The sequence below is a fragment of the Berghia stephanieae genome, chromosome 11, assembly GCF_034508935.2.
Source record: "Berghia stephanieae isolate SIO BIC M18660-M18661 chromosome 11, UCSD_Bste_1.3, whole genome shotgun sequence".
NCBI classification, from domain to species: domain Eukaryota; kingdom Metazoa; phylum Mollusca; class Gastropoda; order Nudibranchia; family Aeolidiidae; genus Berghia; species Berghia stephanieae.
Genome location: NC_088370.1, coordinates 41045953 through 41073825, shown reverse-complemented (window position 1 = coordinate 41073825; position 27873 = coordinate 41045953). Strand labels below are relative to the sequence as shown.

At 35.7% G+C, this 27873-nt stretch overlaps 1 protein-coding gene across 1 annotated transcript in view; it reads left to right on the top strand.

The window, feature by feature from the left end:
* LOC144956999 (neural cell adhesion molecule L1-like) overlaps positions 1 to 27873 on the top strand; it is a 54829-nt gene that overhangs the window by 5480 nt on the left and 21476 nt on the right. Inside the window, exons 4-12 of the mRNA XM_078887908.1 lie at positions 1404 to 1518; positions 4094 to 4281; positions 7819 to 7977; positions 11205 to 11351; positions 15761 to 15851; positions 18015 to 18120; positions 21527 to 21614; positions 24192 to 24341; positions 24706 to 24855. Coding sequence (XP_078744034.1) covers positions 1404 to 1518; positions 4094 to 4281; positions 7819 to 7977; positions 11205 to 11351; positions 15761 to 15851; positions 18015 to 18120; positions 21527 to 21614; positions 24192 to 24341; positions 24706 to 24855 — 1194 coding nt within the window. The remainder of the gene's footprint in view (positions 1 to 1403; positions 1519 to 4093; positions 4282 to 7818; positions 7978 to 11204; positions 11352 to 15760; positions 15852 to 18014; positions 18121 to 21526; positions 21615 to 24191; positions 24342 to 24705; positions 24856 to 27873) is intronic.

The following is a 27873-nucleotide window of genomic DNA, read 5'->3' as shown; positions in this document are numbered from 1 at the left end:
GTACATTGGTGGTATGCTCTTGGAATCTACATCTGATCCCTATTTGTTCCCAGTTCCCCTTTGTCTTACTTTCTCTTGGGTGCTTTAATTGTAATTCTAGAACTTTTTACGATCCCATTTTCTTCCTTTTTACTGGCGCTGATATAACCTAAATGTGTTGCAAGCGCCGTAAAACCCTTTAAAAAAAAAACAAAAAAAAAACCAGGATACCGCACTATCAGAACCAGTTTCCAACCATCCCACAATAGCAACTCTCTAGCTGTTTTACACTTAAATTTAAATTGAGCATTTATATAGCGCAATATCCACTTAACGTGCTCAATGCGCTTTACAAGGGCTCCCTGGTCAACAGCAACATTTAACATGTAGGACGAGACATGACGCCTGTTAGGCGATATTACAATTTTTAGGACAAAGACAACGCTGTTAACGGCCAGGTACTCATTTTATACCTGAGTACAGTGAGAGAATGTGAGTAAAGAGTCTTTTCCAAGGACTCAACTATGCGCCGAGCGAGGCTCGAACCCAGGACCTTCCGATCCGAAAGCGAGTGTCATACCACTAGACCACATAGCCGCACTTCCTTAATATACGCCATTGTTAGTGTTGAGGGCAGGGTCTATAAATTTATGATTCCTGACCTTCAGAAACAGACCACTATAATAAAAATAAAAAAGTAGTCCTTCAGAGCTATTCGGTCCATGGAGCTGGAGTTTATCCCGGTTTCTATAGCCTGAACGTGACAGATAATAATTGTTTGCTAATCTATTGATAGAATGCTAGTCTGTCACAATGTACTGTTCGCCAGGTCAAATGGACTATACTGCCTAATCACTAGTGGGTGGATAGGTGGGGTTTTGGGGGGTCAGAAGAAAAAAATCACTACTAGGAAAGGAATCAATCTCGGTTCCTTTGCATGTGAAGTGAGTGCTCTTTCAACTGAGCTATTGGGACCACTATAAATGACTTTTTAAAGTCAAATTAAGTGAAACATCCTTATCCTACGTTTCAAAATCGGTCCTTTTAAGGGCAAACAACTCATCTAGATTGTTTCCTTGTTTTCTTGCATTTTCCATTAGTTTCCTTTCATTATTTTTGCAAGACTAATAAATTGACATTTCACCACAGTCCTGACAATGTCAATATATCTGACATTGTTGGCTGGTCTTTATAGCATGATTATAAAAAACATTGACGCTACCTTTGAGAAACAGTGCAAGTAAAGACAATTAAATTTGAACATTAGGCACGCCTTGTTATCAAATGGAGAAATGTCTTAATTTAACAATGCCAAAAATTATTGTTCACTTTTCCTTTGGATGATTAAAACGAAAAATATTGTTAATCCCATCATGTTGTGATGATCTCAAATGAAATGTACATGACTTTGTTATATCAAACAGGACATAGATCCCCACCACACGTGATTCACCCAAGATTTAGAGAAACATTGCACATTACTAAAGATAATCATTCTGTGACACTAAAGTGCACAGCATTTGGGATGCCTGAACCAATGTAAAGGCAGGATTTACCATTATCATCATCACCATCACCCATCATCAGCATCATTTTTATTTTCTTCTCTCTTCTTCTTCTTCTTCCTCTTCCTCTTCTTCTTCTTCTTCTTCTTCTTCTTCTTCTTCTTCTTCTTCTTCTTCTTCTTCTTCTTCTTCTTCTTCTTCTTCTTCTTCTTATTATTATTATTATCATCATCATCATCATCATCATCATCATCATCATCATCATCATCATCATTATTATTATTATTATTATTATTATTATTATTATTATTATTCTTATTATTCTTATTCTTATTATTATTATTATTATTATTATTATTATTATTATTATTATTATTATTTTGTCTAACTCTTCGTTTCTAAGTTCATTTACTCTTTGTCTTGAACAGTGTTAGATAGATTAATCAGATTGCTAATAAGTGAAACCTGGATAACGGCCAAAATAATCGTGCCTCAGAAGATATTATTCCTTGGTAACATCGGTACATGACAAGGAGACAGTTTGAGCCCTGTATTATTTATCACTTACTCAGAAAATGCTTTAAAAGACGTGCATAAATGTTTACCTTCGGCCCAAATTTATTTTAAAAACAAATTCCTTGTGGAAATTGCATGTGTTGAAGACAATGACCATATTGGCCTCGAACGAGTCAATGTAAAAGACATCCAAGAAGTTTTACAAAAACACTAGCTGTACATAAATACTGATAAAACAGATCTAACATTACTGTCAAGGAAGGAAGATGGATGGAGTGCCACTAAAAGGGTGGGATTTGATCATAAGAAGAAAAATTTTATTGGCATTTACTCTCTCGAGTTCACTCTCATTGAAAATCGAACAAATTTGTTTGATTTTCCATGCATATAAACTCGAGAGAGTTGAATTATTAAATATATGGATTAGAAAAGATAAAATAAAATAAACACTAAAATCAAATTATACACAACCTTTGTAAAATCAGTGTTTGTGTACAAATACAGAACATGGGTACTGATCGCAACAGAAGAGCAAAGATTCAACAGATTCCACTGGAAACAGCTTAATAGAGTCCTGAATATAAAAATAGATAAAAAATAAAATTCCCTTTATTCATCCCGCAGGGGAATTTTTTCTATAGGGTCTTTTCCAAGGGAAGACTGGAATAACCCAGGCGTTAGCCGTAATGCAGCACCGCAAATTGAGCTAAGGCGAGGTGCCTTGCTCAAGGCCACACATTGCAGTCATGGGGCATCGAACTCAGTACCTTTTGGGTACGAAGCAATGACCACGCTGCCCGATACCCCACAAAAATAACCAATAAAACTGTACGAAATTTGTTAATGAAAGACCCCTAATGTACAGTTTGTGACCAAAATAAGAGAAATTAATAGAAAATGGTCCACCTGTACAACAGAGTTAGATAGAGACATAGAAAAAAAAAGTCCCCAAGTTACATTTTTGGGGGAAATAAAGCTTCACCAAACTGCTCTTTTTGCAATGCCATCAGGCAAAACGTGGACCACTTTATCACACAATGCTCAAGTACAGCACCACCTGGAGGATGGGATGGGAGATGACAAGGCTGATGAGACTTTCATGAGTGGTTAAATAGCTGTAAAGTGGAGATGGAATGAAAGAAAACGATGCTGTTACATATATTGTAACCATTTGAGGGTTATCCATTATGGCAGGGATCATTTGATTGTGTTTTGGAAAAAAAAATTTTAAAAATTTGTAGCCCTTTAAGTTGAAAAATTCATTCCAGTTTCCAAAGCATTAAAGTTTAATGTCCTGTTCCTTATTTGAACAAATCCGTTTTGTCTTCTTTCTTATTTTAAAAAAAAAAATGGTTTTGTTCTGTAAACTGATCAATTTTTTTTTGTTTACTATACCATTATCTTCAATTTAAATGGCTCTGAAATGGCTTAAAGTATATAAGTGTTGAAACTCCCCTCCTACCCCCCCCCCTCCCCTTCCCCCCCTCCCTCCCCTCCTACACCCCCCCCCCCCCCCAAAAATAAATAGCAAACCACAGTTGTTGATAATGAATTCTTCGGTCTACATTATAAAATTAGTTATATTGATATGCTTTATTGAAAAGAATGATTACATTTAAATGACATTTGTATTTTACTAATTCCTTTTTTATTTTTTCCTTTCTATTTAACCCTCTCCTTACCACCCATAGGAAAATCGTCACAATCGTTAGGATGCAGCCAACAATTTTCTTATTCTTATTTCATTTTGTTATAGTTATAGCTATAAAAACTCGACAGTATGTTGCAGAGCTAATGTTTTTGAACAAAATATAGAATATACTCGTTGCTAATCTGTTTAAAAAGATAGCTCAGGATAGTGAAGGATGGAAATTGTTTGTCTGTGGCGTATACCCTGACCCAGGGTGAAAAAGGCAATGATGATGATGATGAATCAGTTTCAAAAAATCTCATTTTTGTGTGTTGGAACGGTTATGAAGTTTAGGGTAAAATTCTAAAAATAGCTGGTAAGGAGAGAGTTAAACCTAGTTGACACTAACCAGATTGAGTTGGCAGATCACTTTGTTTTTTCCATATCTTTTTACTCCATTCAGAATTTATTGGTACAAAGGTGATGTAAAACTTACGAACAATCTTGACAGAGTCAACATTGTTGAAGGCACGCTTGAAATAATGGATTTCAGGCATAATGACAAAGGTCAATATCATTGCAGAGCGACCAATCGTTATGGAACCGCCGTCTCGCACATCATAACCATTCAACCCCAAATAGAAATGACATGTGAGTTGAAAAGGATATTGAAAAGATGCACCAAATATCTTTATCTAGATTATTTTCAATTTAACTATCTAATTGTTGGCTTTTTGTTAGATAGTGTTCCCTGTTTTGTGATTGATTAGAATTTTGGCTTGTTCCTGACTTTTTGCACTTCAGCCTTCCTGTCAAATTAAAGTAAACCCTCGTTATAACAGGCATGGGGGGACCAGCCCTAAAATACCTGTTATAGCCGAATTTCCAGGGAAAACAACCCAAGTGGGTTAAATCACCATGTAAAAAAATCTCTCTCTCTCTCTCTCTCTCTCTCTCTCTCTCTCTCTCTCTCTCTCTCTCTCTCTCTCTCTCTCTCTCTCTCTCTCTCTCTCTCTCTCTCTCTCTCTCTCTCTCTGTGTGTGTGCGTGTGACCATTGTTTGTGTGTGTCTATTTTGTGCTACACATGGTCTGTCGGCAGCAAGGCCAGTGTTATACTGAAGATGATGTAGTATAGTAGTTAGTGGTCTCTACACACACACACACACAGACACACAGAGTATTCATGAACAAGGCCTAGTCTAGCTCTCCATTACCTTTAGCTGTGTAATGCGGGCTATTACATTGTATGTGGAGATATTGAGTTGGTTTCAGCTTCCCTGTTATATCCTATTCTCTCTCTCTCTCTCTCTCTCTCTCTCTCTCTCTCTCTCTCTCTCTCTCTCTCTCTCTCTCTCTCTCTCTGTGGCATATCACTTGGACGTAGCCTTCCACACAGTCCTTCGGAAGAAGTCTCTGTCTTGTGCCCATCTGCCGCATTCCGTCACGCCGTTGTTGAGCCATTCCTGTATATCCTGTTGCCATCTTCTTTGTGGTCTTCCTCTGCCTCTTTTGCCCTCTGCCATGCCCTCCAGTACATCTCTCTCTAGTGTGTCGTGTCTTTTCAGGTGCCCAAAGTAATTGAGTTTCAGCTTTTTTATCTTACTCATTAGCAGGGACTTTTTTAGTCCTAGTGTTTTCATGATGTTTGCATTGCTTTCTTTGTTTGTCCACGGGATGCGTAAGATTTTTCTATAGCATTTCATTTCGAAGGCGGTTATTCTCTTTTCTGATTCTTTGGTTATAGACCATGCTCGCATCCATATATTGCAGTAGGAAAAATACAGGATGTTAGGATCTTCATTTTCAGTCTGACTTCCTCGCTCTTCCAGATTGCCATCATTTTGTTTAGTTTGTTGCTTGCAATTGCAAGTCTTCTCCTGATATCTGGTGCCGATTTTCCATTATCTGATTAGGCTCTTAAAATTGTGTGGCTATGTGGTCTAGTGGTATGACACTCGCTTTCGGATCGAAAAGTCCTGGGTTTGAGCCTTGCGCTCGGCACATAGTTGAGCCTTGGAAAAGGCTCTTTACTCACATTCTCTCATCATACTCAGGTGTAAAATGAGTACCTGGCCGTTAACAGCGTTGTCTTTGTCTGAAAAATTGTAATATCACCTAACAGGCGTCATGTCCCGTCCTACATGTTAAATGTTGCTGTTGACCAGGGACCCTTTGTAAAGCGCTTTGAGCACATTTAGTGGATATTGCCCTATATAAAGCTCAATTATTTTTATTTTTTTTAAAGTTCCTGCTATAGCCATTAAATTTTACTAAAAGGAGAGAGGGTGGGAAAAAACAGGTCTTTAATAAACCCCTGTTATAGTTATAACCAGGTGCCTGTTACGTCCGGACCCATTTTACTGAGTTTCCACTTATCTGGATAAATTGAGTGGGTTTTGGCAGCCCTGGTACAATCGAGTAGGCCCTTAAAATTCTCTGCTATAGCCAATGAATTTTACAAAAGGCTAAGAGGGAGAATAAACAGGGATTTTAAAAAGCCCTAGTATAACCAGGTCCCTGTTATATCTGGACCTGTTATACCAAGGTTCCACTGTACCACTTATGGCTCTGGTTTTCATTGGTAATTACGTATAGACCTTGATGGATCAAACCTGTAAATACTTTGACTATAATCAGAACTCCGACTCATCGGTATTGGTCAACAGTTGATCCACCCACCTTCTTCAGGCCTGTGAAAGTAAATTTAAAAAATTCCTAAAACAATATAACAAAATTAGCCAAACGCTTTGCTCCTACTGTGATATTTATATTATCGCAAATCTTTCTGCTCAGCAAACCTTCATCAATATGCAAACTTCACACTTGGTAGCTTTCCTCACATGATTTGAGCCAGCGAGTCAAAGAAAATGTCTGTGCCATTTTTAGCTTTCTACAAAGCTTGACACACTTCTATCTTAACCTTGATATAGTCAATATAGTTATATTTCAATGAATGAATGAAACTTCTGTTGTACGAAGTCAAAGTAACTGGAAAATGACTTTTGTGAACATTTTTTCAGTGACCTTATACAGTTAACTAGATTTTCAGATTTCCCATGGAAATCCTGTTTGCCTGTGAAATTTTATTTTTAATTCACCTTAATTTGAAAATGCCAGATTTTGTTAATCGTTCTGTAGAAGTAAAAGCTACTGAATTGAGAAATGTGTAGACTATTTTTTTTTTCCAACATTTACTGGTCTGATGGATTATACATTTGTGTTAGTACAGAAAGGATGTCTCACTGGTGACTTGTATTGAATTCAAATTCAGTTGTAATATTATAATGACTGTCGAGGGGATAAATGAAATGTTAATCTGCAGACGTCCAATCAAGCCTTCATTGTATTGGCATTTTTCTCAAAGTGATTTTTGCTCTAGGGAAAGCATCCAGAATATTTTTAATGCAAGAATCTGCTAGTGTTCAATTTTAAGAATGGACTGCTTTGTCAGTAGGCGTCATATGATTAGCATAACAACATATGCCAGAGGAAATCAGACCAAATTACAGTTCACTCCGCTTAATCGCACATCAGTTAATCACACACTCCGCTTATATGCTACAAAAAACATATTTAAAAAAATTTTAATTCACCCTTTCTACTCACTTGATTTGGTCCCATCAGACCTTTTTTATACTCCTTACATTAAGGATAGGCTACCAAAGAAAATGTTTTGAAAATGAAATAGAATCTTTAAGAGCTTCAGAAGACTGGATTAAGACCACATCAAAAACAATCCACTTTGGAGGACTTTTCAAGGTCAAGGAGAAATGGGAGAAAGTATACCTCTTTAGCTGGGAACAATGTAGAAAAATAAAAATAAGTGTGCAAAAATTCCATGATTGAAATATTCTTTCGTAATCAGGGTAATGTATATTTAATCAACCCTTGAATATATGTAGTTATGTCAGTTATTGTGTATTAGAAGCCATCTGGATATGTTATTTTTGCAGTAGTCTCAGAGGTAGATTGTTCAGGGTCACTCAGCCTCATCTTTCATCAAGATTCGAAACCCGAGGTGTTACGATTTACTCTACTAAATCTTTTCTAACTCTCCTGTTTATCGTTTATTTTCTTTCTTGTCCTAGCAACTGATAAGAACATAAAGTATTACAAATGCCATTAAAAACTAAATTAACCATATGTTGTCATAAGATTTTTTTTTCCCTTCGCTTGTCTCATCACAGTGTTGCCATCAAATGAGAAATATGAAGTGAGAGAGATTGACACAGTATCTCTTCCATGTACATCCTCACCAAATGTGGTACCCAATAGGATTAAACGGTGGTATGATGATAAAATTTCAGAGATTTCCATGTCAGATAGGATAGGGGTAGATGAAAACGGTGAGTATTTCTATAATATCATCAGCTAATAATTTTATCATCACATATGTGTGGAGGTACCATTTCTGGACAAAATACAGTTTAAATTTTAAAATTATGTTAAGTTTACATTTGAAGGGAGGGGGATCAAAAAATTTTTAAACAGATAATTGCTTTTAAATGCAAGACACACTTACTTTATCATTACAAAAGCACTTGCTCACCACATTCATGCTCAGAAATTTTTTAAAAATAAATTTAAAAATCACTTCTTTAACACAAACTAAAGATTTTGGCTTTTTTTTCCGCCCTTCTTGACTCTGTGACATACTTTAAGAGGAGGAGGTTTGTGTGTGGCTTCATCTTCAATTACTCTCTCAGTTCATTTAGTTACTACGTCGTTCATGATTTTATTTCCGTTTTCAAATATTGATATTGACCTTTAGATATATTGTATTGTAAATTAGATTTAGAATTGAAAGAATTATGCGTTAGCTGCATGATTTTATTATTTATTGTTGACACAATATTTCACACAGGACAGTAAGTGGAATGTTTGACTATTTGCTTTTTGTGTCACTCATTTTGTTTATAGCTATACACAGTCGTTATACTAACTCGATGGTAGCTTGCATTAATGCGCATTGACTTGCATTTCAAAAAGCAAACAATGACAAAAAGAATGATATGTAATATATTGGGCTTTAGTAAAAGAAAAATTGTTCTCAGTGATGAAATGAATTCCTCTACCTTAGAGACAGAATTTAGGTCAATTTTGAAGGTATTTCTCTTTGATTGAGGTCACACAAAAATTTAATTTAATTATTTATAAGCTTCAAATTGTAAAATCCTTTCATGATAATGTAGTTGGACGGATAATAATAACGATTTTTCACTTTTATTCACTCATATCTTAAAACTTGTTTGTGCAACATCCAACGGGTTTTGTCAAATCAGCACACATAGAAGCATTTAAAAAGTATTTTGAATTTCTTTACAATTATAATCGAGATTTGAAATTACTATTATTACTATTAGAAACATAGTTTTTACATTATTACATTCTGAAGAAAAATTTTTTATTTTGACTTATGTTTACGTAGAGAGACTAAAGTATCGGAACATATTGTTCAAGAAATAAATAACAATGGTCAAATGGAATGAAAGCTCCAATTTAATTTACGAAGACTGATAATGCAGATGTTTTTGGTTTCTCTTTTGTCAACAAAACACGATGAATGAAACACTAAAGACGAATGAGAGAATGGTGTTGTTAAGGTGAATTTTTTTTAAAATGATGGGACAGGAAATAAACTGCTTTTTGGTTAGTAGTTAATGCTTGGAAAGAAGAGTACCTGGTCCAAGATCAAGGACACGATTCTACAGCAAAAGATATCAATGTAATGCCACTGACAGCCTTTTGTCCTTCAAGAACTTTGGGACTGTTCTGAGGCATCTGAAGAACTATTCATCAGTGCTGATGGTTTTTACTCGGATCCGCGGAAATCCACGATTTTTGTGTCAGAGGAGGAATTTCCTTCTTTGAAAAAAGGCATTTTCCTCAATCAAATATTTTCTGGCTTTTGAGAGATTTAATGTGTAGTGGAACAAACTGGTGCAGTTTCCCCACTATCCAGAAGATAGTTAGAGTAGTTTATCATCTCAATGACTCTAAAAGTGGGGGTTAGTGACGTAAAGAAAACCATTCATGATTTTCCTCCTTTGTCCCTTTTTGTCACCATCAGCACTGATTCATTAATTAAAAGTATGTGACTTAACAGGTCTTACGGATTGAGACAGACAGTCAAAATGTTCTGAAAAAAAATATAAAGCCTTGAAAATGGACTGAGTTGTTGTTGCAGAAATAAAAAACTATACCCGGTTTTCAAATAGACATGAATGTAGTGCAAAATGCATAACTACGATGTGGAACAAGGTTCATGTTACCAACTGTTTCAATCTCGATATACGTTGGGGGAAAATTGTGTGCCAATTTTATTTGTAATACTCACAATTATTATTCTTGATTAATAATTATAATATATACCACCTCTGCCCATGATCTGTAATTCAAATTTCATTTTCAGCAACAGGTTCACCCTGTTGATTGATAGAATTGGACACATACCCAATTATACAGTGCTAATCTCAAAAACATACTTAACCTCACATAATTTTAGCACTTGTCTCAAATTGGTGGTTTGCTTTGTTTTGTTTTGTTTTGTTTTGTTTTTTGTATCAGCAACATTATGATATCAACAAGGATATCTCAAGCAGTGATTATGTTCTTATGTAATACTTTTATTGTTTGAAGAATTCCTTCGCAGTTTCTTAGTGAGTTCCAAAGAGCTTCATGCCAACCCTGTCAAATGCGTTCCTGAATTCTTAAAATATATTAGTGGTTGAAAGGCTCTTTGGTGTTTCTCTGTAAGAATTTGAGAATTTAACACCTGCTGGACTGTGCTTCAGCCTGTCCTGAATCCCTATTGCTCTTCCGCAAGTATTTTTTCTGACCTTGTTATTCACAATGGAAAGAGACGATCATCACTCAACAGCCATTTAGATATGACATGACCTTGACTACTATTTTACTTTTTCGAGATTTTGAATTGATCTAACTGCTATGAACCACTAAACTGTAGTTACTTGTTCAATGTTTTGTCTCTTACTTAACTTAATAAATTAATACATTTATCACATTTGCCTGGGTGGGGTTCCTGACCTCCCATAGTGGGCAGGGAGGTACTTGCTGTGTCTTCTATCCCCTATATCTGTTTTCCAACTTGCTTTCTGTCTTTGTCTTTGTCTTGGAATGAGATTACTTGGTTTTGTCCTGGCCCTGGCCTGAGTCCTAGCTGGGAGGGAAACAGTCAAATGCATAGTTATTGTTTTGGGAGATGATATTTTTTTTCCTTGTAAATCATCTCTCTGTTATGTATTATTGTTACTTTTAATGTATAATGTAAGCATTTGAGTGTATTCCTCTTTGTTGGATTTTGTGCTTGTGTCCGGATGAGACTTATAGGTGATCTCAAACTAAGTACATTGATGGTTTGCTCTTGGAATCTGCATCTGATCCCTATTTGTTCCCAGTTCCCCTTTGTCTTCCTTTCTCTTGGGTGCTTTAATTGTAATTCTAGAACTTGTTACTATCCCATTTTCTTCCTTTTTACTGGCGCTGATATAACCTGTGTTGCAAGCGCCGTAAAACCCTTAAAAACAAACAAAATATCACATTTGCTTTTCAGGAACCCTCCATTTTGCCCATGTCCTTCTTGAAGATAGCAGAAAATATATATGTGGTTCGGCATATGAGCATTTATATCCCGGGGCAGTTATATCTTTTGATAACATGGGAGAAATTGTTGTCTCAAGACGGAAATCACCTCATGCAAGTAAAAAATCATTTTCTCAAGACTCAAAAAAAATAAGAGTAGTACTTCTTTCCTCTGCACTTAACAAGATATTTGATAAAAAAGAAGATTGAATGAATATATTAAGGAATTGGGTTTATGTAAGTGTATATCTCATCAGGAAGTGAAAGTAAATTGTTGTGTTTATCGTACTATTTCAGCTTCGCCTTTAATAAAGGCGGTTCGTAATTACATAAAAGGTGTTTGCTTCTATGTCTGCATGAAGATGTTAGTTCGTTTCTTCTATTGAGTGTTGCCATGTTTGGTTTTGTGATGATGTAGAATTTTTCTTCCAAGCAGAGGTTGCAAATCTTAGAAGAGGAGGAAGACGACTATGCTCTGGAGATGATTTTCCATGTAATGCTGTGTTGTATGTTTTATTCTTTGAGGAGCTCGTTAGACTATACCTACTTTTCCAACTGCAATATCTTGATATAAACATTGGACTATACAGAGACGATAAGCTCGTATTGTGCAATAAAAGACCTAGGCAGACTGAAATTATAAAGAAAAAAAATATGTAAAATTTCCAGGACAACAATCTAAAAATTACCATCGAAGCCTACAAAAAGACATTTGATTTCCTAGATATAACTATCAACCTGAACAACGGCACGTACCAACCATTTTCAAATCCCAACAATACCCCATTGTAGTCCATTGACATAGCAATCACCGGCTATCGAAAAAAACATCCCAGAGAAATTAACAAACGACTATCTAACAACTGTACAAACAACAACATATTCAACAAAGCAATCCCACCATACTCAGATGCATTACAAAAAAGTTCCTATGACTATAAACGAAAATATGAAGAAGAGACCATAACCACCCCAACAAAAAAAATGCCAAAAAAAATACCCACCCTTCAACAAGAACTTGACAAACTCTAACAGTAACAAATTCTTCAATATACTACAAAAATGCTTCCCTCAAGGTCACGTCCTACACCCCATCATGAACAAAAACAGCATCAAAATAGGATACACCTGCATGCCAAACATACAAAACATTATTTCCTCCAACAACAAACGAAAACTATCACAGCCAGCTAAGCCCAACAACAACCTAGAGAGAAAATGCAACTGCATGACCCAGCCAACATGCTCACTAAACGGCAATTGCCTGACTCAAAACTATTTTACCAAGCCACAGTTACAAACCCAGACACACCAAAACTAGAAACATACATTGGCCTCACTGGCTGTTCATTCAAAACCAGATACAACCTGCATAAATCTTCCTTCAAAAACATACCTCAAGGGTGTGTTCTCTCTCCTCGCCTCTTTACGGTTTACACAAATGACTGTACAAGTGACTTGGTCCCAATTTTGAAATTTGCTGACGACACTGCCCTTCAAGGGTTAATATTTAAAGATGATGAAACGGTATACAGATCTGAGATCGACAGATTTGTTGGTTGGTGTGAAGATAACTCCCTGAAATTAAATGTAGGAAAAACCAAAGAAATTATTTTTGATTTTAGAAAGAACACAAATTCCATCACTCTGCTCAAAATTAAAAATCAAGCTGTTGAGCAAGTTTTGGTTTACAAATATTTAGGTATTTTAATTGAGAATAAATTGCATTGGCATTTACAAACCGATGCTGTTATCTCTAAATTGAACAAAAGAATGTATTTTATTCTGAAACTTTCAGAATTTGACATAGACAAAATGTTATGCACCATTTTTTATAGATCCGTTTTGGAGACCGTTATTACTTTTTGTATTACAGCATGGTGTGGAAATGCCAGTATTTGTGACATTAAGAAAATTGATCGGATAATTGATAAAGCCAGGAGTTATACTCGCCCAATTTCCAATGTGGAAGAACTGTTCAAGAGATTTTGTCTTAAGTAAAATGGAGAAAGTTATGAAGGATGGCAATCACCCCCTTCGCAAATATATTGAAGTTCTCCATGAGGAGCCATCGCCTTATATCTATAAAAACAAAGACAACACATCATCTTAATTCATTTTTGCCACATGGTGTTCGAGTTTTTAACGTGCAACTGTGATTTAAATTAAATACTATCCTTTAAATATACACTCACAAGTTCGGACTTAAGGCCAGAGGTATGGCCTATCTCAATTTATCAAATTAATATATAAAGTGTTGCTATTGTTCTTGGTTGTATATTTTTACATTTTGTACATTTGCATATATATATATATGTATACATTGTCACCACAGATTCTCAACTTTGTGTTTATACATTTTTATGCATGCACGTCTGTAAACGAATTTCCAGTTTTTTCGATGAATTAAGTATATATTATTATCATTATTATTATTATTATTATTATTATTATTATTATTATTATTATTATTATTATTATTATTATTATTATTATTATTATACACAAATGACATTCTACTACACTAAGCGGACACATTTGGAACCTCAAAGAAAAAACATACAACACAGCATTACATGGAAAATCATCTCCAGAGCACAGTCGTACTCCCCCTCTTCTGTGATTTGCAACCTCTGCTTGGGAAAAAAATCCTACATATCACAAAACCGAACATGGCAACATTCAATAGAAGAGACAAACTAACATCTTCATGCAGACATAGAAACAAACACCTTTTATGTAATTAGGAACTACCTTAAATGCGAAGCCGAAATATACGATAAACACAACAATCTACTTCCACTTTCTGATGAGAACGAATGCTCGAAACAATATTGTAGAAGTTGATCATAATTATACTTGATATATTTTATAAATAGCTCCTTTTATCAAAAAGTTTAGCACTATTTTTTTATGGTTTTTGTTTTTATAATTATATATATATATATATATATATATATTGAATCGTGTTTGATACAAATATGGTACCGTACGAAAAGTGCTCAACATGTAGCAATGGAGCGAATTATTATTTTAATATATACCACAATGTTTGAGACAGTCTACATTAATGTTTCAGGCCCAATTAGCCATCGTCAGGACTGTGTGTTACATGAGTTTGGCTTGTTGACTGTTGTTGTTTGTTGAAGTGGTTCCGGTTTGTAGTTGATTAACAAGAACTTCCGGCGATGTGGACACGTATTGTACATCTCATTTTTTTTGTGTTGAGTGTGGCTTCATGAGGGTGTTTGATTATAGTATATTTCTCTTCCAGGCATAAGCTACATTGTTTTGATGTTGGTGTGTATCCTGTTGCTTTAGATGAAATTTTCCATGAAATGTTGTGGTCTAGTTTGTTGTCTTTTAATTTCCAAATATGTTCGCTGAGTTTTGTGGATTTTTTTTGTTAGTGTTTCTAAATGTTGAGGTGTGGAGCTTGTATCTTGTTTTGAAATTATTTTCCGGTAGTCCTACATATTTTTCTTGCTTGTTTGTTTTAGTTTCAGTGACTGTGGCTTGGTAAATTAAGCTTGATTCTAAACATTCATTTTTTTAAAATAATATATATATGTCAATCATTTTGCATGTCATTGAATAATATATCTGTCGTGGATGGTCATTATATCCGTCTTGTAACCTTTTCTTTTTTCATCTGATCTAGAATTTAACTTCAAATGTCACAAACACTGCTTAAAAGTTACAGGGACAATATACAGTAGTGCATATTTTATTTTAGTCAGCTAGTGGGCAGGGAGGTACTAACTGTGTCTTTTTGGCTGGAATGGAAACAGTCAAATGTTTAGTTAGAGTTTTGGGAGATGATTTTTTTTCCTTGTAAATCATCTCTCTGTTATTTACTGCATTATGTTTCTTTATATTATATATGATTTGTAAAACATTTGAGTGTATTCCTCTTTTAGTGGGAATCTGTGCTTGTGACTGGATGAGACTTAAGTGATCTCAAACTAAGTACATTGAAAGTGTGCTCTTGGAATCTACTCTGTTTCCTATTTGAACCATTACCCTTTATCTTACTTTTTACTCCAGTCCTTTTAATTGTACATCTAGAACTTTTTACTATCTAATTTTCATCCTTTTCACTGGTGCTGATATAACCTAAATGTGTTGCAAGCGCCGTAAAACCTTTAAAAACAAACAAACAAAAACATATTTTAGTCAGCCTCTCTCACCCGAGTATTTTTCTGTCATCTCCTTCACCTCTGTTTTGCGTTAGTGCACAATGACTTTCAATAGAATTGAATTTTTAAGGATTTTTGTTACTTTCTATAATATTTCTCAATGCCAGTTAAGAGACATAGATATTATGTGACCTTAATAATATCCGTTTTCATGGGCACATGTTCTTATATTGACATAGTAAAAGATTCATACTGCTTTATCAGTGCAATTTGTGTTTTAAGTCGTATATTTTCATAAGATTAACACAAAAAATAACAATCATATAATTTTCCTTTGATTGCTTGTTTTCACACATAAAGCGATTCATTTATTCCTTATTTTGTCCAGTAACCATGAAGCCCCATTTAATCTATAGCGAAAGGAAGGTAAAAGCTGTGGCTCGACATCAAGCTATCCTCCAGTGCTTCTTCTCTGCAAAGTAAGATTATAATGCAGTGCTGATGGTTTTCCTCTGATCCGCCTAAATCCACGATTTTTGTTTCAGAGGAGGAATTTCCTCCTATAAAAAAAACATTTTCCTCAATCAAATTTTCTGGCTTTGAGTCATTTGATGTGTGGTGGAACAAACTGGTGCAGTTTCCCCACTATCCAGAAGATAGCTAGAGTAGTCTATCATCTCAATTGCTCTAAAAGTGGGGGTTAGTGAAGTAAACATGTGGCTTAAAGAAAACCATTCATAATTTTCCTCCTTTTTCCCTTTTTGTCACCACCATCAGCACTGATAATGGTCAGGTTTATCTTATTGATACCAAAAAAAAAACAAAAAAAGGGGCGACAAACCATCCCCTTAACAAAAGTGAAGGGGGTATAATATACCATCATGTTTTTCTGAAAGATAACTCAAAAAAACATTTTCTGCAGTGGAAAAGATAACGCAATGGTTAATTTGAGTGAAAGATTGATAAAGAACAAATGTGACATATGTTACGGTGACATACAACATTATTGTTTACATAAATTGTGTAAATTCTGAAATTATCAATTTTTGATCAAGTTAAAGTTAACCAAAACAAAAATAATAAAAATGAAGTATAATCAAATATTCCAAGTGCAAAGATTTCTCTAAGCAGCAATATACCCTGTTATCCCATCTCGTGGCTAGGAACCAAGCAGCCCCTACCTGACCTCATGTTTTTCCCTTTTTGCCTTTGTAATACTCTTCAACAGTCGTAACGTCACTTCCCCCGTAATGACGCATGGTAACTTAGTACCTGGCTCTAAACTATCGGAACAATGGCGGACACCCTTATGAAATATTTCTCCGATGAGCATAAAAGCGTATCCAGAGGAGAAAAAAAAACATTATAAATCTGATCATGTTTTGACTTTTACACATTTTGATCACAAGACGTATGAAAAATAAAAAGTACAGATTTTCTTTGTTTAGAGCCATGATGGCCGCCGTTGCTGTGTGACATGACATCAGACTATTTAATCCAATTGAACCCTGTGAAACATTGTGTAGTCAAATCATAATAATATATGGAAAGTAGTTACTCATTTTCCTATGCAATGGACACTAATGCCAACATACATTAGTATCAGGCTTTCAAAGTAGAAATTGGTTTTAGTACTTTTAAATAACCAGTAACCATTCACAATAACCCCTACAAACCCTCAAAGAGGAGGGCTTTATGTACGTCTTGACTGGGAGCGGCCTTGTACTTGTAGGTGTAAATTTTGCCCATATGTCAAGACGAGGTCCTGAAATTTGGTAAGATGAATATAGTAATTTGTCTTTGTGGCTGTAGTAAAAAGTCCAGTCCTTTTTAACTCATGTCTAGGTCCCCAAGATCTAATTTTGATTTAAACAGCATCATGGTAAGTCCTTTGAATAAATTTTCTTAATAATTCCCAAGTTTAAAAAAAAAAAAAACCCTTGAGAATTTATATAGTACAATATCCACTAAACATGCTCAACGTTGTAGAAGGGATCCCCAGCCAACAGCAACACTTAACATTTAAGACAAAACACAATGCCTATTAGGTGATATCACATTTTTGACAGAGAAAATGTTAACAGCAAGTTATTCTTTTTACACCTGAGTACAATGAGAGAATGTGAGGAAAGAGCCTTTAAAATAAAATAAATTCAACTATGCGTCATTTAGAGAACTCGAACCCGGGACATTTTTATAGAAGACGAGTGTCATACCACTAGACAACGTGGCTGCACAGAGATAATTGTTAAGTCAGAGGTTCCCTTGTGTCAATTTTCTTTGTTGAAAATTATTTTTATTGCCTCCTAAAAAATCTTTTTGTATTGCCTTGAATAATAATTCACATCGTAAATCAGATAAAACAAATATTGTAAACTGCCAAGAGCATGGTATAAAATTAATGTAAGTGCATTATAAATACAATATTTCTTATCACAGTACTTATACAGCTAGATAAAAGTAATTTCATAATTTTGGGGAGAAAAAATCAAGAGATGACACCCAATCTCTTTGTGCGCTTCAGTGAATCAGAAAAGGCAGGTGATTGGCTCAAAGGGGAATGGAATAGAGTGTGGTGATAAAGGTTAAGTTAAGTGGGCTGCAATTGTTATGATAATGATTGTGCATGTTCAAAATTGCAGACCACCAGCTACCGTTGTTTGGAAGAATTCCAACCGCCAGGTCATCACGTCACAAACAAGGCGGTTCAACATCATCGATTTTGGACGTAAATTGGTTATCCATCCGGTATGCCTTGATATAAGGTTATATAGGGAATGAGATTAGCGAAAGAGTAGCGTCCCTTGGTTGGACGTCACCCATAGTCTGTGACGTCACCGGCGGAAAAGTTATTAGAGAGAGAATGTCATGTTGGTCGTGCGCACAAGTCTCTCGTCCTCGAGCGCTACTTTTCCGCTAATCTCATTCCCTATTAGTGGTAGCATTATTGGCAGTTGTAGTAGTAGCAATAGTAGTAGTAGTAAAAGTAATATTAGTAGAAGTAGTAGTACCATACCAGTAGTTGTAGTAGGACAGGCAGGAGGAGTATTGGTTGTGATAGTAGCCTTAATAGTAGTAGTAGTACCACTACCAATAATATATATAATGGTCGTTTGGAGGAAAAGTAAGTTTTAATGTAATGCTCCAGGGCCACAGGCGGCAAATCAGCTCTTACACTCATAAGATTACTCTGTTTAAATTGTGGCAACAGAGGTTTTCTGAGCTGTGGGTGCCCGTTACATATGAAATTAAATAGCACTATCGATTATCCACAGCACGAGGTGGCCTTTAGCAAATCATTTCTCCCTATCTCACTTTGCTGCATTGTGCTGCGTCTGTAACGTGAGTTGTTCCAGTCTTCCCTTGGAATAGGCCTTATGAAAAATTCCACTTAGGGATGAATAAAGGGTACTTTAGTATTATTCATTTCATTGATATGTTGAGAGAGATAACTTTAAAAATGACATAAGGGTTATCTGGTGGGAGGGAGGGATTTTGCTGCATCACAATATTTATTTACCATCTTAACCAACCATTAAGAAATAATGGCATGTGGCATTGAAATTAGAATCATCAGCGAATTGATAACAATAAAAAGAAAGGTAGTGGTTATGTGAAATAGTGATGGGGTGTGTGAATGGTTTTGTGTGTTTGCATGTGTATCATACTGTATACACATACTTGCAATGTTCTGTTACCATTGTAGATACTACACATAATACACACATACATATCTTTCAATGTCACAGTACATCATAATCGGTTTAAATCACTGGGATCATATTAAAAAAGACATTATATTAATTTATTTTTTTTACATTGGCTGGGTGAAATTAGTTTGAGAAAATAATGGAAGGGTAACAAATAATAGTAAGAAAAATTGTGACCTGGTCTTTTCTATTTAGAAGCTTTTATATACGAGGCTGAGTCAAAAAGTAATGGGACTCTGCTTATTACTTTAAAACAAATTGAATCAATACCATGCGCCATATCTCAAATTAAAGCTTGGCATTAGCAGCGTAGAATGCTACTTCTCAACATAATCTCCACCTCTCTCGATAGTCACAGTCCACTTTTTTGTAAAGGCATGTATCCCGACCTCATCAAGCTGAGCTGACTGAACTTTGAGTCAATTTTTCACGACTATCTTGGCTTCATCGTCTTCAAAGCGATGTCCCCTCATTGTCTCCTTCGGTGGACTAAAAAGATGAAAGTCAGAATATGTCAAGTCTGGTGAATAATGAGGGTGAGACACCGTTATCTATCCATTTTCATGAAGCAACAGTACTCTCTCCATCTCCAAATCTGGTCTGACTCGACGAATTTTTTACTTTCAGTTGCTTCAGTTTATATACACTGTTCAGAGTTGACAGTGGCTCCCTGTGGTAGGAAATGAACAAGAATTACACGTCAATTATCTCAAAACACTGTTGGCATAACACTCCTAGCTTTTTAAGTTTTTGGTCAATGAGGAAGAGAGATGTCACCATTCCATTGATTGTGTCTTCGACTCAGGTTTTCTCTATCTCGGAGTGGAATGGGCTGGATGAACTGGTCATCATGGCACCACACCTAAACGATTTCAAGGCCCGACTGACATGGGCCCGCGACCAATGAGGACGCCGCTGAAATACAACCAGACCATTGGTTTCTTCAGCGCCAACCATACAGATACAGATATGATGAACCCAGGTTTCGCATCCAGTGATTATTCTTCTGAGAAAGCTGTCATCTCTCCCACTTGGCTGGAGAATCTCTGAACAGCAATTCACCTTTCGAGCGCAGACCTTTAAGAATCCTAAGGCTTTAACAAGTTGATGGGCATTTCCATGACTGATTTCAAGGTCTCCTGCTATCTCATCAAGTAATACTTTTCTGTCAGATCTGATCAATGCTTCTGTCTTTATTAGATTCACTGAGTTGATAATACTGCTTGGCTGGCAACCATCACATGGGTGTCAGATTAGGTGTTGTTATTTTGAACTGCCATTGTTTCTGAAATTTGAGGTTTTATCCGTAAAATGACCCTGAAATTTGAAATTGAGGGTAGGCATGCCTGCTTTCTGTCGGATCTATCACACCCAGCTACCCAATCACTGCTGGGTGGACAGGGAGATCAGAGAAAATCTCAGCTGCACATGGGATTGATCCCGGTCCCTTTGTGTGTGAAGCAAGTGGTCTACCAACTGAGCTATCAGGGGCCCCTATGTCAGAGAAGAGGAAGACAAATGTTCTCACTTTGAAAATGAAAAGAACAGTTTTAAATGAGGTTGAGAAATGAAGAAAAAGAAATTGAAATTTGTGGGGATAATAACCTTTCTAAATCTACCTTGTCAACTTTCATCAAAAATAAACAATTATGAAGGCCTGAAAGCTGGAAAATGACATCCTCCTTAATACAGAAACTAGAAGCCTTTCAGAACAAGTGTTTAAAAAGAATTTTTAATTTATTTTGGCCTACAAAAATAAGAACAGTGGATCTATTAAAGAAAGCTGACTGCACTAGCATTGAAAGCCAAATAAAAGAAGAAGATGGCGTTGGCTGGGTCATGTGGCCAGAATGGAAAAAGGGTCACTTCCCAAGACAGCCTTGTACTGGACAGCAGATGGGAAGAGAAGGCGGGGAAGACCCAAAGAAACCTGGCAAAGGACCATGGAGAAAGAATTAAAGGAAGCAGGCCTGTCCTGGAATACAGCCACCGCAAAAGCAGCCGATCGCAAAAAATGGAGATGTCTGGTGGATGCTCTATGTGCCTCAAGGCCCGAAGAAGATTAAGTAGTAGTAAGTAGTGTATCAGTGAGGAAAAAAATAGCGACCATGAGTCGTGTAACTACGGTGAAGGGGAGAAAGCGCAGCTGTTTGTGTTGTAGATGAAAATTAATGATTTTGTTTGCTTGAGTGTAAATCTCAATATAGCTTATTCAGTGTATTTATGATGATGCAGATCTTTTATCTTATTGGTTAATGAATTTAATAATTTGATTTTAAATGTGAAGTGAATACTTTGGTCTATCTGATAAAAGTCGTAGAAAAATTCAGAAATAAAATTTGGCTTTCAGGTTTTTGAGATTTGTAACTAGGGAGCTATGGATACTTTTTTTTTTTAAATCTTGAGATAGATTTTCTAGATCTGAGCTATTATTTTTTCTCCAGGTCGCTCTGCATGATGAGGGGGAATATTTGTGTATAGGATCAAACAGTGTTGGCGCCAGTGAAAGTATCATCACTGTCAATGTCACAAGTAATTGTCCACCTTTTTTCATCATTGTCATTAATTTTGTTATGCATCACTGACGTCATCATCAATAGCAACATTTTTATTACAACGGATCATCATCATCATCAACATCAATCATTACCATTAACATCGAATGATAAACCATTTTTATCATCATCAACATACCATCATCATCATCACAATAGACGTAATTTTGATTAATTCCATCCACACAATTGTTTGTCATATTCATGTATTTTTAAAAATTTTGCATTGAGAGAATTTCAATTTATCTAACCCAATTTTTGAGTTAAGACATATCATCTGAATTCCGGGTTTGGGTTAGAGCATGTGAGATTTTTTTTTTTGATATGTTGTAAAACTAAAACTCACTTTTTAAGAAAAAGTCACAAAAAATCAGCTTTCTCGACCTAAAACTCTATATCCTTGGGGGGGGGGGGGGGGTTTTATACCCAAACCCCCAAAGTAGTGTTAAAAAGAATAAAGTGTGAAACAATCTCCATTGAGGTGAATAGAAAAAAAAAAAGTGTGTTAGAATCTGAGCGTGCGGAAACCCTATACTAATAGAAAGTATCGAAAAATAAATAGAGCTCAGATAATGATACAATAGTTTATTTGCTTTTAATGCCGAGTTGATTAAAATTGTACAAGTTATAATTTTGGTGAAACAGGATTTGTGTGTCTTCAACTCATTTGGCATTTATTATTGTTACATGTGTGTATAATTAGATATGATCACTCATGCTCTTCGTATCTTCATGCCTAAACACATGTAATATTAAACGTTATAAATAACGAAGTTAAAATTTAAGGCAATAAGATGGTATGTATTACTATTATTATTTAAACTGCTACGATAGACATGCATGAAGTCTTGATAGGTCATTCCTATTAAAGAAACTTGTGGAATCACTTTATTTTAATTCTGCTTAATTATAATGATGTCTGCATAACCGTGCTTTTTCAATTAAATGGCTTCCACTGTATTGCCTTTTTTGAAAACAAAAGCCTTTGAATAAACAAGTTTTGACCACCATTAACTGTTTATGGGGTTAATATTGATATGGTTAGGAACACTAGAAGCAGTGCATGGTTTCCAGCATATTTCTATGCTTCACTGGGTGGGGATCCTGACCTCCCATAGCGTGCAGGGAGGTACATACTATGTCGTCTATCCTCCTATGTCTGTTTTCCAACATGCTTTCTGTCTTTGTCTTGGAATGAGATTACTTGATTTTGTCCTTGCCCTGGCGGATACTCTGGCTGGGAGGGAAACAGTCAAATGTTTAGTTAGTATTGGGAGACGATATTTTTTTCCTTGTAAATCATCTCTCTGTTATGCACTGTATTATGTTTTGTTTATGTATTATATATGATTTGTAAACATTTGTGTGTGTTCCTCTTAGTGGGGACCTGTGCTTGTGTCTGGATGAGACTTTTAGGTGATCTCAAACTAAGTACACTGATAGTGTGCTCTTGGAATCTACATATGTTCCCTGTTTGAACCAATTCTGCCTTATTCTTGGATGCTTTAATTGTAATTCTAGAACTTTTTACTATCCAATTTTCTTCCTTTTTACTGGCGCTGAGATGACCTTAATGTGTTGCAAGCGCCGTAAAACCCTTAAAAACAAAACAAACAAACAAGTTGTGCAAGGCGACATCTGTCATTGGGAGCATACAACGGGGGTTATCCTGCGACTTTTGAGTGATAATTAATAATTCCACCCCCAATCTTTTTAATGCACCTGTAGACAGAAGCCTTGGACAGTCTCTTGTATGTTGACACAAAAAAATCTATATCGTGCAAATACTTCATTATAAAGATATTGGAAGTTTATTCTTTTATCTACAGCAGACAAAAAGGATGCCATTTCGATGCTTAAGCACAAAGTGATGTCACAGATTTGTGTTTGAATATTGTCGAATAGTTTAGCACATGTTTTACTTATCTTTCAATTTGTGTAAGAAATGACAAAAGTATGTAATTTTACCTATTGTATCCATTTGTCTCAATCATTTTGTCCAACGTTGTACACAGATGCAATAAAAGAAAGTTAGATCTCTCTCTTTGTTATGAATAATATCAGCTCCCTTCACTCTTAAATCCCTTGTCAGCACATGGGTGGGGGAAGAGGGAAGGGGAGTGACTTTCTGGCTTTCTTTTGTTGGTTAAAAGATCACAAACTTCCCATACACGAGGTAAAGGGTAAAGCTAAAGTATTCATCAATCAAATTCAAGTGGTATTATTTTACTATTCTAAAGACAGAGAGAGAAAAAAACATTCATGAACAGAATGAGTTTGTCTACACAATTTAGGGCGTGTGTGTGGTCAGAGTGGTCAAGTCTTAACAGCTCGCCCTTAATTTATGGACTGTTTCCAATGATCGGCTTCCTTCTCTCTTAATGTATTGACCACCGTATTAGGGGGATTTATTATAGGCGATGTTTGGAACAGAGAGAACTTTGTTAGTATCTACTGTTCTACAACGGATGAGAGGGATAAATAGTTATGTTTAAGGATGTCCTACCTTATGCTCTTCTTTATGATAAAATCCATCCTCTGTTTTGACCATCAGCTCCACCATTGGAAATTCAAGGTAGAGTTCCAATAGCAAAAACAGTTGTTAAAGGCACTGATATAACAATATATTGCGATGGAAGAGTGGCCTACGGTGAAAATATGGATATGCCTCATTGGTTCAGAAATGGAGAATCCTTTGTGATAGGTCTGTATGAACCATAGCATGAATGTAGATAAAATAATTATATTGATATTAATATTAATATTTATACAGTGCATTTCCTCAAATTCCTCATGCTCAATGTGCTTTTCAATGCTTTATTTATTCTCCTTAGTAGCATACTATTTCTTATGTCACCAAGTAGATGACCTTTTTTGTCTTGTAAAATATCCTTCATGCACTCTCTATTTTGCCAGCTTGTATATTTAGCTGATATATAAATCGTAGTGTTAAATATTTTCTCCACAGATCAGTTTACCTTGTGTATAGCAAGTGTATTTCTGTTTTTGTCCCTTTTATACAGGGTAATTTTGAAATGTTCCATCATCTTGTTTAAATACTCTTCCAGACGAATATTTTTCAAGTCGATACAGTCTCACTAATGGTAACACTGAGCTGTATATCGAAGACTTACAGATGAGTGACACAGCCAATTTTCAATGCAAAATAACCAACAGTGAGGGATATTTGTTTTATGACTCCTATATCAGAGTTATCAGTAAGTTAACCTTATCATCATCATCATCATCATCGTTGTTTTCATTAACATTATGATCTCCTTTCTATATTTTCTTCTCTGGAAAATTAAGATCCATTTGTATATTTTTTAATATTCCAAAGAAAGACTGGAGTTCCTTTTTGTTTTGTTTTGTCATTTTATTTATTTCTTTTTCATTTTATTGGTTGTTTTTGGTGTTTTTTTTCCATTTAGAAGATGCACAAAATCCTAGATGATTGGTGGATCCAGGGATTTACTTATAAGGCAGTTTTTGTTTTGTTTTGTTTGTTTTCCTTTTTTGGGGTGGCGGGTGTGGTTTTAGATTGGCAGACATTAGGTTAGACCCTGTGGTCAATGCAGTCAATAAATAGGTTAAACCATATCATGGCAAACATGGCCTTTTTTTTTTTCAAACTGCCCCCCCCCCCCCCTCCCCTCCCCAGAGAGAGATAGGGCGTTGTTGACTTTGCCCCAGAGACAGAACACTGCGTCCACACTTTAATTCAATGAAATAAGTGGAAACGGGTTAATCCCTTTTTGTCTGATGTATTCTCACACTTCCTCTTAAATCAGTAAGAAATCCCACAATGATAGGTTGTCATAATACAGTGAAATCCGTATAAAGTCAACTTCTGCTTAAAGTCAACTGTTTTTGCTGATCCCAACTTTTCTGTTCCTAAGATTGTTCCATTGACAATGGATAACTGGGTGGGGTTCCTGACCTCCCATAGTGGGCAGGGAGGTACTTGCTGTGTCTTCTATCCCCTATATCTGTTTTCCAACTTGCTTTCTGTCTTTGTCTTGGAATGAGATTACTTGGTTTTGTCCTGGCCCTGGCCTGAGTCCTATCTGGGAGGGAAACAGTCAAATGCATAGTTATTGTTTTGGGAGATGATAATTTTTTCCTTGTAAATCATCTCTCTGTTATGCATTATTATGTTTGTTATTTTTAATGTATAATGTAAGCAGTTGAGTGTATTCCTCTTTGTTGGATTTTGTGCTTGTGTCCGGATGAGACTTGTAGGTGGTCTCAAACTAAGTACTTTGATAGTGTGCTCTTGGAATCTACATCTGATCCCTATTTGTTCCCAGTTCCCCCATGTCTTACTTTTTCTTGTGTGCTTTAATTGTAATTCTAGAACTTTTTACTATCCCATTTTCTTCCTTTTTACTGGCGCTGATATAACCTAAATGTGTTGCAAGCGCCGTAAAACCCTTAAAACATAAACATAAACACTTTTTTGCTGATCCCAAATTTTCTGTTCCTAAGAATGTTCCATTGACAATGGATAAGGTCAACCTTGCTTAAGTTCAACTAATCTTTCCAGTCCAGTAATGTTGGCTTTATCAGGATTCCACTGTCATCTCCATCAAATCATCAGCCTGTGAGTGTTTTGCCAGCTCACAGAATATAGTATGCTTACTTTCTGGATGTTAGGTAGCCTTAATGATCAGTACTTCCTTTGTTCAATCAAAGACCAGAAGTAATAATTGATATACAATCATTGGTTGTGAAACTGGTTATTTCACAGCTTAATCATGAAGACACAATGGGCAAAGTCAGGAAAGCTAAGAACAAGAGCCACGGGGGATTTCACTCAACTTGCATGACGTCTGTTCCATGAATAACTTTCTTTTTTTTTTTTTTTCTGTAAAACTTCAAATCCAAACCGATATGTATGAAATTGGACACGTATAAAGAGCAACGTTTTAAAAAGACCCTTAAAATTTTCAAGGCACTATATTGAAAGGATTTGAATTTGTAGTTGTTTGTTTACCCTCTATGACAAGACTTTTCCCAGCAAAATGGATATCACGAATTTACGAATTTGAAAATTATAACATTTTTGATTATTTTCGGGGGGGGGGGGGGAATATTTAGATAACCACTAAGATCCACTAATCTCTGCTACAGTAGAGCATGCTCCAACAATAACTACGGTAAGAGGGTGGGTAAAAGGGTTCAAGCAGTGTTTTGGATGAATTGCAGTCTAAGAGGCCAGTGATAGAATTTGGAGATGCATCAACTGCCAGTGCCAAAGCAGCATTTGAGGAAGACGAGAATTACATAATTTTGACAATAAGAGGGTGGGCTGGAAAGTTTTTCAAATGTCCTTGTAATTTCAAAGATATTTGACTTAGAACCTTAACATTTAGTACAAGCACTTTCTAACCAATTGGCTTTGATGTGTCATATTTATAGTCGATGACGTTTCTATGTGTCGTTATTGCTTTTGTTGTATTGCGTGGTCAACAACCTCGGTCAAAACAAAAACCGAAAATGGCTGCACCAAAAGATATTTTATTCAAGCAATGTGCTGTTATTGTACAAGACGCGCCCAAGCTTCAATAAAGTGACAAACTATTAAATAGAAAAGGCCAATTCACAATCCCTTGACTGCTATCAGGACACGAGCTCCTGAAACACAACATGCACAAGATTTTCAAGACAGGAGAAACAGGCATGTGTGATTGTGGTGAAGGAGAAGAACACGCCCACCATATATTCCAGACCTGCCCAAAGTATGCAACAGCAAGAGAGGATTTTTGGCCTGATACCACAACTCTGCAGACAAAACTCAATGGGCCCCCTACAGAGCTGAGAGCAGGCCTAATTTGGGATAATATAATCTTCAAAGGCTACTGATTTGAATGTTTTTTTTCACCAATTAATAAAATTCAAGAGAAAGAGAGACTGTTCAAAGAGACCTCATTTTTTTTATGATTTGTGAAGAATCATTTACCTGTTAACAGCAGTAGTTTGGGATACCTACAGACGTGTAAATCTTCCAACAATTGTCGGATTTCCGACAGTACAACTTTGCTTGATAAATTCTGTTAAGTGTCAACGTAAAAAGAAAAAGAATGAAGGAAAAAAATCTGTCGCATCAATAGACAAAACAAACATAAAGGAAAAACAAATGAGTTTTTATTGCATCACCTCAAACAAAATCAGTTTTATATTCTGTTTTGAATGCCGACGTTAAAAAAAAATAAAAAATTTTATACTGTCAAGTC